Consider the following 10,797-nt stretch of genomic DNA (forward strand, 5'->3'; position numbering starts at 1 on the left):
CTAGCAAATGTTACAATTCTGTAACTTTAGCAAACACAAGCAACAATAAATCTTACCTATGAGAGACACCAACTGGGGAGAAGGTTTCAGGAGAGGGAATTTTACATATATTGCACGACTGACATGCTCAGGATTATACTCAAGTTCTGCTTCAGCTAACGCAGTCCTAAGGTTTAAGAATATTAAACATAAATATTTGAGGGACTCACAAAAGTCTCCACTTTAACTACTAAAAACACATACATACCTTGATGACGGAGACCAAAACACAGGTTTGTAAGATCGATAAATCAAGCCCTATAAAAGATAAATATATTATATGAAAGCTTAAATTTTATAACACATAATTTAACATATTCAAAGGAAAAAGAATACTTCATTACCTTCTCATACATTTGGTAGAAAACTCTCAACTGTTTGGCCTCATATTTTCTATCAAATGTATAGTAGCAATTACTCCAATCTGCCATTATTCCCCAACGAATAAATGCTGATCTCTGTTTCTTAATTGCTGCTTCAGCAAATGATCTAGCTAAAAAAAAAAAAAAAAAAAAGAAAAAAAATTAAGAGAGAAAAGTATTTGAAAACCAATAAATTCAAACTCTTAAACATGGTTTAGTATGTAGGTCTCTAAATGGAGGTATTGTACACAGTGTGCATACCATAAAATGTATTTTTTTTAAGATTTTATTTATGTATCTGACAGACAGAAATCACAAGTAGGCAGAGAGAGAGGGGGAAGCAGGCTCCCTGCCAAGCAGAGAGTCCAATGCGGGGCTCGATCCCAGGACCCTGGGATCATGACCTGAGCTGAAGGCAGAGGCTTTAACCCACTGAGCCACCCAGGTGCCCCCATAAAATGTATTTAATAGGAAAATTATTTTGAAAGTTAAAGGTGATCAGAAGATAACTAAAATTCTAAAATTAATTAGAATTTCAAAAATACTTTCCAGACTTTATATAACGACCTTAGAATTAGAAAAAAATAAACTGGAAAAATTATTCTCCTATTTCTTAATTTAAGATAAGAGAATGAGAGAATGATTCTTATTTCATTACACACAGGAAAAGTAATCAGTACATCTAGCTTAAGCCAATACTAAGACATTCTACAGTGAAGTAAAAAATCTTCACAATAACATCTAAGTATATAATAGTTTTAGAACACAAAATTCCTCCATTACCCAATCTACTGAAGGATCAAATAAGATTAATTTTAAAAATATATATATGTATTTTAGAATTGACTTTTCGTGTAGCACTCAAAATAGGACAACAAGTTCCAGCCAGGAAAGTAAGTAAAAACAAGGAACTGAAAAATGGACTTGGAAATATTCCCAAATCTATCCTTCAGTCTCTGAACATAAGTTTTCACAAAAAAAAGTCAATTAAACAGGATCTGAATTTGCTATGATAAAACCTGGTTTCTAATAAATCCCATTATAGTAAAAAAAACAAAAACAAAAAAACACAGAAACTCTCTTTGATTTAGACATGGCTTTTCCAAGGAACCAGCATTTAAGAATAATCATTTCAAAACAGAAACAGAGATTATTTACTATTTACCCTTCTCTCTAATTTCGACAGCTGAAAGATTCTGAGCTTTTCCTCCAAGTTCTGATAATACTTTTATTTCAATGGGTAAGCCGTGACAATCCCAGCCTGGAACATAATGTATTTTGGAACCTCTCATCATATGGTACCGATTGGCTATATCCTTCAAAATCTGCAAAGATAAGACGATAATCATCATTCATACATAAAGCATGTGACCTAGTTATATTCCTTTTAAAAAAATGTTTTATTTAAATTCAATTTAGTTAACATATAGTGTGCTATTAGTTTCAGGGGTAGAATTGAGTGATTCATCAGTTGCCTAGAACCCCAGTGCTCATTACTCACTACATCACGTGCCCTCCTTACTGCCCGTCGCCCAGTTACCTCCATCCCCCACCCCTCTCCCCTCCAGCAACCCTCAGCTTGTTTCTTATAATTAAGAGTCTCTTAAGGTTTGCCTTAGTTACAGTCCTTTATATCATTGTAAAACACTGAGAAAGCCCAATTCTAAAAGGATTTCTATAAACAAAATAACTTATTAGCTCAAGTTCTACATAAATACAAAAGTAACACGTATTTGAAGTTTTAAAATGCCACTAACTCCAGAAAACAAATCAAATAAAAGATTTCAAAGTGAAAAACATTATGCCCAGAATTAAGAATTTGTTTGTGGGGTGCCTGGGTGGCTCAGTGGGTTAAAGCCTCTGCCTTCGGCTCAGGTCATGAAATCAGGGTCCTGGGATCGAGTCCCGCATCAGGCTCTCCGCTCAGCAGGGAGCCTGCTTCCTCCTCTCTCTCTCTCTCTCTCCCTCTCTCTGCCTGCCTCTCTGCCTACTTATAAAATAAATAAAATATTAAAAAAAAAAAGAATTTGTTTGTGAGGTTGGAATATGCAGAAAAGCAGCCTATACTGCCTTTCTAAGAAACAATTTTGACCTCCTAAAAACCAGAGTAAAAATGTCAGTTATAAATTTGCTTTACTTATTAAAAACATTATTAACATGAATAACCTGAGTTATATACAGTTAAGAAATAGTATAAAATCAATGCAGAATTTATAAGGTCCTTAAAGTATAGAATATCATAGTTAACTCTATCATTGACAAAATTCTTACTAAAACACTAGACCTCTTCACTAGGTATAGTTCTATAACTGATTTCCCTTCTTAGTTTATTTTAGAGACTTGATTTATTTAATCAGGCCCCACTAAGGACACCCAGCATGGGCTACCAAGGTTAAGTTAAGCCCACCTGCTCTAATCTCACCAGGCACCCCTTCAAGCAAAAGCTGAATGAAGAGCCTAGACTTTCACCTTTGCAAATTTGTCACAGAACACCCTCAGCCCTCCTCCCTGGCCAGGATGGTGTCCCCCAAAATAAATAAATAAATCAAGTAGCAAGTGGGGACTACATCCCTGTGGGTGGCAATGAGACCCCATCTACAGTCTCAGTGGCGATCACGTAGGCAGCCTGGACCTCCATCTCCACGCAGCGGCCATGAGGCACCCCTGCCTGTTTCCCCTCGGGTGCTCAGAGGAGGCGTAGTGTAGAGCTGCGATGTTCGCCACTGCCCAGTGGTGACAAGGCCATCTCCTCCTCCCCTGGTATCAGAAGAGGCCATGCAGAGCAGTAACGCGACACACTAGCACTTCCAGCTGGGGAGTAACAGAGGAGACTGAGGGGGAAGGAGAGCTATCCCGCTGAGCAGTAAGAAGGAGCCTCCCCAACCGGCCTTAGTATTAGAAGAGGTGGAGTGGGAAATGTGGACTGCTGCCCCCACCTGGCAGTAGCCAGGCAGTGACCCCCTTCTGCTGCTGGAGAGGTGTCAGTGAGTAAAAGCTGCTAAAACAGAATGCTTAAAGAAGATCCAGACTCCCAAACAATACAAAAATGCATTTTAAGGTTTCAATAAAAATTCACTCATCATACCCACACTAAAGATTTGAATCTGAATGAAAAAAATAAAGTCTGCAGATAGCAACACTGAGATGACAGAGAGGTTAGAATAACCTGAAAAAGATTTTAAAGCAACTATGATCAAAGTGGTTAAGCAATTGGGGGCGCCTGGGTGGCTCAGTGGGTTAAGCCGCTGCCTTCGGCTCAGGTCATGATCTCAGGGTCCTGGGATCGAGGCCCGCATCGGGCTCTCTGCTCAGCGGGGAGCCTGCTTCCTCCCCTCTCTCTCTGCCTGCCTCTCCGCCTACTTGTGATCTCTGTCTGTCAAATAAATAGATAAAATCTTTAAAAAAAAAAAAAAAAGTGGTTAAGCAAGCACTGTGAACACACTTGAAAAATATGAAAAAATAAAGTCTCAAAGAATCTGTAGGAAGAGAAAAAGTAAATGGTATATTTTAAATAGAGGTATAACTGAAATATCAAATATAAATTTTAAAAGTGAAAATAACTGTAAAAATGAAGCAATAACTGAGACAGAAATTCAGTGGATGGGCTCGTCTGCAGAATGGAGGGGACAGACAGAACCACTAAACTTCACAACTTAATGTTAAGTACTACATCTAAAAAGCAAAGACGAGAAAAGACAGGAAAAAACTGAAAATCAGGGAGTTGTGGGACTATCACAAAAGATCTAACACTGGGGTCACTGCTACCCTGAAAGGGTAACGAAAATGTACGGGCCAAAACTCTGCAAACTGGCTGGAGACATAAACCTACAAAAAGTCAAGAACAAATCTCCTTACAGCTTGCAGCCCGCTAATGCGTGACACATCCTTCCTCAGGAAACTCATGGCTGCCTTAGTGCCCTAATCTCTATGTTGTGTTAAAGACTAAAAGTGACCTTAAGAGCAGCTAGACCCTCAAGGTCTGAAAGCCCTTCCAATCTTCCAAGCAAGCCCTTCCTTGCTTCCAAATTCCTTACAGACTTACTAATTAAAAAGTATACTCCTCACAACCCCGGGGAAGCTCTTTCTGCCCATTAGATCCGTCCTCATGCTATAATAAAGTCACCTTTTTGAACAAAAAATGTCTCAAGAATTTTTTCTTAGCCATTCTCTTATGAACCCCCAAAGTTCCAAATTTTATCAGTAATCACAAAGGAGAAACTTTCACTAAATGTATAAAAGATATAGAGAAGGTAATCAAGGAATACCACTGTGAAAAAAATCATCAGTTTGCAAAGGTAGACAGAAAGAAAGGGACAAACAGAAAACTGCAAGTTGGCATTAATAAGTTTTGCCCAATAACTACCGTAAATGTAAATGGATCACATCACCAATCAATAGAAGCTGAATGGCTGAAAACACAAGACCCAACTGCGCTGCCTCTGAGAGACTCATAGAAGATTTAAGGACAGGGAGGGATCAGGTGAAAGGGTGGAAAAAGAGATCCTCACAGATGGAAACCCAAAGAGAAAGACACAGCTATACTTATCTTAGACCAAACAGATTCTGAGTCAAAAATTCTAACAGGAGACATAGTCATCATAATGATAAAGGGGTCAATTCCTCAGGAGGAGGATATAAGAGGATGTAACAGTCTTAGAAATATATGCATCCAACATCAAGAGCACCTGAATATATTAAATAACTACTAATAGATCTGAAGAGAAAAACACACAAGAAGACAGACAAGTAATAGTGGAGGACTTCAATAGCCCATTTTCAACAATGAAAGGTCAGTCATACAGACAGAAAATCAGTAAGGACACGTTGGACTCAAACTATACTTTAGACCAAATCGACCTAACAGGCATATACGAACACTTCATTCTACAGCAGCAGAACACACATGCTTCTCAAGTGCACACAGACCACCACCCAGGATGGAGATATATTAGGCTACAAAACAAGACTTAACAATGTGGAAAGATTAGGAACACAAAAGTATCTTTTCATACCACGTGGTTAAAAAAAACAAGAAAACAATAGGAAGAAAACTGGAAAATTCACAAATATGTGGAAAATAACATATTTCTGAAAAAAACACTGGGTCAAATAAGAGATAAAAAAATATATATCGAAACAAACAAATATGGAAACACAATATACCAAGACCTTAGGGGATGGAACAAAAGCAGTTCTGGGAGAGAAGTTTATAGCAATAAGCACCTGCATTAAAAAGCAAGAAAGATCCCAGACTAACTAATGTTACTCCTCAAGAACTAGAAAAGAACAAACTAAAACCAAAATTGGCAGAGAGAAGTAAGTTAACAAACATTAGAACAGAAATAAATGAAATAGAGAATAGGAAAACAACAAAACTAAGTGTGGATTTTTTTGAAAAGATAAAATTGACAAACTTTTAGCTAGACTTACAAGAAGAGAAAGAACCAAATAAATAAAATTAGAAACAAAGAGGAGGTATTACAACCCATATACGAAAAATACAAAGAACCATAAGAGACTACTATGAAAAATTATGTGCCAAGAAATGGTATAACCCGTGTTGGCGGGCTTCCCGGGACTGAATCATGAAAAAAATGGAAAATCTGAATAGATCAGTAACAAGTAAGGAGATGGAAACCCAACAAAGAAAAGTCCAAGACCATATGGCTTCAGTCATTCTACCAAACATTTATAAAAGAATGAATGACAACCCTTTTCAAACTCATCCAAAAAACTGAGGAGGTGAGAATACTCCCAAACTCATTCTATCAGGCCAGCATTATCTTGGTACCAAGGTCAGATGAGGACATGACAAGGAAAGTATAGTCCAAAATCCCTAATGAATAAAGATGTAAAAGTTCTCAACAAAATGCTATCAAACCAAATTCAACAGTACCTTAAAAGGAAGCCACATCATAAGCAAATGGGATTTAGCCCTGGTATTCAAGAACGGATCAACATACACAAAAACACTGAAACACTAAGTTAATGGAAGATAAGACAGAAATCAGATCATCATCTCAAGAGAAGCAGAAAAAGCATCTGACAAAATACAAATTTCCCATATCACTTCCATGATAAAAGTGCTCAAGAAAGTGGGTATAAAATGAATGTACCTCAACACAGTAAAGACTATGTATGATACGCCCACAGATACCATCATACTCAATAGTGAAAAGTTGTAAGCTTTTCTTCTAAGATCATGAAGAATACAAGGGTGACCATGCTCACCACACCTATTCAACATAGTACTGGAGGTCCTGGGAGAGCAAATAGGCAAGAAAAAGAAATAAAAGGCATCCAAGTTAAAAGAAGCAGTAAAATTATGTTTACAGATGTTAACTGTGGTATTCATTTAGCGATACATACATATATCAAAATCATCACGTTATACCTTAAACTAATACAATGTTATACATCACTTATGTCCCAACAAAATGGGAGGGGGCTAAAATTAGTTCTCTAAAAAAATCGCCTACTGGTGCTATTTATTATCTACCCCACATAACTGAGGGTACCTGCTAGTACTCTCAAAACTCAGCTTAAAGATCTCGGGGAGACCTTCTTTGATACTGAAGTCAAAAAGTTATTCTAAAATTTACCTAGAAAAGCAAGGAAACCGACATTGCTAAAGCAATTTTGAAAATAAAATGGGAAGAATGAGACTACCCAACTTCAAGACTTATTCTGTAGCTACAGTCACCAAAACTGTGGTATTAGCAGGGCAGACACATAGATCAATGGAACAGAACAGAGAATCCAGAAGCAGAGGCACACATATCTGCCCAAATGATTTTTGACAGTAGTACAAAAGCAACTCATTAGGGAAAGCCTTTTCAACAAATGGTGCCAGACATCCACAGGGGAAAAAATAACCCTCAGTGTAAGTCTCATACCTTACGTAAAAGTGAACTCAAAATGTATCATGGATTTAAATATAAAATTTAAGTTTTAGAAAAAAATATAGGAGAAAATCTTTGGGTTTGAAGGCTTGGCAGAGTTCTTAGATATGACACTACAAGCATGATTCATAAAAAGAAACTCTGATAAACGGAACTTCATCAAAATTAAGAACTTTTAGGGGTCCCTGGGTGGCTCAGTGGCTGGGCGTCTGCCTTTGGCTCAGGTCATGGTCCCAGGGTCCAGGGATCCAGCACCACACCGGGCTCCCTGCTCCACAGAAACCTGCTTCTCCCTCCCACTCCCCCTGCTTGTGTTCCTTTTTTTGCTGTCTCTCTCTCTCTGTCAAATACATAAATAAATAAAATCTTTTTTTAAAAAAAGATTTAAAAAATTAAGAACTTTTAGAGGCACATGGCTGGCTCAGTCAGAACACCATGTGACTTGATTTTGGGGTCATGAGTTTGAGCCCCACGCTGGGGGCAGAGATTATTTAAAAAAAAAAAAAAAAGTTAAGAACTTTTACTCTTCAACAAACCCTGTTAAGAGGATGAATGAAAGACTACAGACCAGAAGAAATAGTTGCAAATCACATATCTGACAAAGGTTTCATACCTAGGCTACATACATAAAGAACCCTCAAAACACAACAGTACAAAAACCCAAACAATCCAAGTAGAAAATGGACAAGGTCAAGAAGCCAGCAGATTGAGCCCAGTGAGGGCTGCTTTCTAGGTTCACATACCACCACAGCTTCTCCCTATAACCTCATAGGGCATAAGGGAGACGAGGAAGCTCTCTGGGTCTCTTTGTAATGGCACTAATCTCACCAATAAGGCCTGGGCCCTCATGACTTAATCACCTCCCAAAGGCCCCCAACTCCAAGTACCATCACATTAGAGATTATTAGGCTTAAACATATAAATTTAAGGGTAGGGAAGAATAAATACTCCGTCTACAGCAACTACCTAACATTTATATATTTTACTTGTCTTACCACGTCTTTCCTGATGAGAGCATAAGCTCTATAAAGACAAGACTCATCTATCTCTGTTTTGTTCTCTGCAATTCCCAGAGTCTAGAAAAATGCCTGGCACATAGTAGGTGCTCACTAATTATTTACTAAAATATTTACTAGAGTAAAATAACAATAAGCTCAAAGCAAATACCAGAGATGTTATTTTTCACACAGCACTAAAACTATGCATTGGTGCTTTCTGTTATGACATTCTAGTCTTACACCGCCTGGGTGGCTCAGTTGGTTGAGTGTCTGACTCCTTCTCAGCTCAGGTCTTGATCTCAGGGTTGTGAGTTCAAGCCCCCTGTTAGGCTCCAAGCTGGTGAAGAGCCTACTTAAACACAATAACCATCAATGCAAATTTACATAATTGTCATAAAATTAGAATACACTCTTTTGCAAAGTGTACTTAAATAAAGATTCTTCCCTCAAGTCTTATAAATCAAATTACAATTACCTTATTTAAAGCATGTCCAACATGTGGGTCACCATTTGCATAAGGAGGTCCATCATGAAGACAAAATTCTGTTTTGGCTTTTCTTTCTCTTTGCCACGAATAAAGTTCTGAAAATCCACATTTCTGTTTAAAAAGAACCAAACAAACATCAACCAAATTCATACTCCCTGAATCTTACCATAAGTAACAGCCAGCATTTGCTTATTTCTTATCCCATACCATTGTATTCAACTCTAAAACCCAATGGTGAGGAACTAAATGCACATCTGAGACCTCATTTTCTAAAACTTTTTAGTAGTTTCTCCATAGGCTTCACATTGAAACCTAAGTTCTTTATAAGGTAAACAGGGCCCAACAAAGGTTACTACCACCCATTTCTGGCCAGTCTCTGCGCACATCCCACCCTTCACTCCTCAGTCCAGCCAGATTGAAGGACCTGCAGACCACACTCCAGCCCCCCCCAACCCCCCCAGACCCCCCACCACACAGACACTCCATTCTTCCTCTCCTTTGGCCTCAACACTTGCTCCCTTCCAAATCCCAACAATCCTCACTGAAGCCCTACTCCCCTTCTCACACATACTGTGCACCCCTGGCCCAGTCACTTTGCTTTTATGGGCTTGTTCCCTTATTTGAAAAAAAATGGTACTAATAGACAATTCACCGAGTTGGTGTGAAAATTACACCAGAAAACATTGAAATTGTTACAGTTCCTAGCATATCCATGCTACTGAACAAAACACTTTTAAAAAGCAGATGGCCAGGGACGCCTGGGTGGCTCAGTCGGGTAAGCCACGGCCTTCGGCTCAGGTCATGATCCCAGCCTCCCGGGATCGAGTCCACATAGGGATCCTTCCTCGCTCGGCAGGGAGCCTGCTTCCCTCCTGCCTGCCTTCCCGCCTGCCTGCCTGCCTGTGCGTGCACGCGCTCGCTCTCTGACAAATTAATTATTTAATTAATTAAGTCTTAAAAAAAAAAAAAAAAAGTAGCTGGCCAAAACAGGTTTATATAAAACAGAGTCTAGAACTCTGCTAACTGCCCTAAGAAGATTTAGGGCAGTATGCTGACTACCGGAGATCCTAAAGACTCCGGAACTACAGAAGCTAACGAGAGGATCTGCCTGAGAAAGTTCAGTCGAGGACGGCAGACAGATGCAGATTTCAGGAAGGCGGCTGGGAGGCAGTGAATGAAGTACAGCTACTCTACTCTGCAAACAAGCCCGAATTCCAACGAGGCGCCTACTGACACCCCAAGAGTAAGCTTCAACTGTCCCACATCACCGAATTTGTATTTATATCTGTCCATGTTAATTTGCTTTTCATACGCCACTGGGAAAGTGTCCAAATTCAGCTTTTGGGGGCCTAAAAAAAATGGGACTTGTAGACAGTGCCGTGCTCCTAGGTGAGCATCCTCTTCAGGACGCGGCTCTGGAACCTCTGAGGGAGTCACCCTGAGGTTTCCGAGCAAGAAACGCTGGGCGGAGCAGGAAGATTTACAGTGGCCCCGGCCACGACGCCCTCGCCCAAAGGGGCCCAGGGCCGGCCGCCAGGTCCCACCCGCCGGGGGTGTGGTCGCCCGCAGCGGCGGCCGGCGAGGGCCCGTCTTCCCACCGCCCCCCTCCCCCGGCCAGGTCGGGCCTCCCTGCCCACCTGCTGGATCTCCAGCTCCGTGTCGGGCTGCTGTTGGCCCAGCAGCTTCATGGGGAAGCTGGTCTGCGGCAGCAGCACCGTGTCCCGGTATCTGCCATTATTCGAGCTCTGCAGCTGGTTACTGGCCCCGGTGACGGACCGCACCAAAAGCCTCCCCGTCGTCCCTTGCCACCCCGGGCGACAACGAAGGCGGGGCGGCACCCATAAATTCCGGGCCGCGGCCAGAGCCGCGGCTCCCGGCCCGCGCGGGTGCAGCCCCCAACGCATGGCGGGCCAACCCCGGCCTCCCCGCGACCGCCAGGTCCTCCGCGGGAGGTTCCCGCCGGGGATAAGGAAAACCGGGACCCCAGAGAACCTCCACGAGTTCTGCCG

The 10,797-nt window shown here is 40.7% G+C and overlaps 1 protein-coding gene across 1 annotated transcript in view; it reads right to left on the minus strand.

Annotated features, from left to right (window-relative positions):
• Positions 1-10,797, minus strand: part of IARS2 (isoleucyl-tRNA synthetase 2, mitochondrial) — a 55,734-nt gene extending 44,937 nt beyond the window's left edge. The window contains exons 1-6 of the mRNA XM_044266810.1: positions 10,426-10,797; positions 8,777-8,899; positions 1,567-1,726; positions 384-532; positions 248-297; positions 57-166 (exon numbers count right to left, since the gene is read on the minus strand). Of these exons, the coding sequence (XP_044122745.1) occupies positions 57-166; positions 248-297; positions 384-532; positions 1,567-1,726; positions 8,777-8,899; positions 10,426-10,692 (859 nt within the window). The 5' untranslated portion in view covers positions 10,693-10,797. The remainder of the gene's footprint in view (positions 1-56; positions 167-247; positions 298-383; positions 533-1,566; positions 1,727-8,776; positions 8,900-10,425) is intronic.

Source organism: Neovison vison, chromosome 10 (genome assembly GCF_020171115.1).
Source record: "Neovison vison isolate M4711 chromosome 10, ASM_NN_V1, whole genome shotgun sequence".
Classification (NCBI taxonomy): Eukaryota; Metazoa; Chordata; class Mammalia; order Carnivora; family Mustelidae; genus Neogale; species Neogale vison.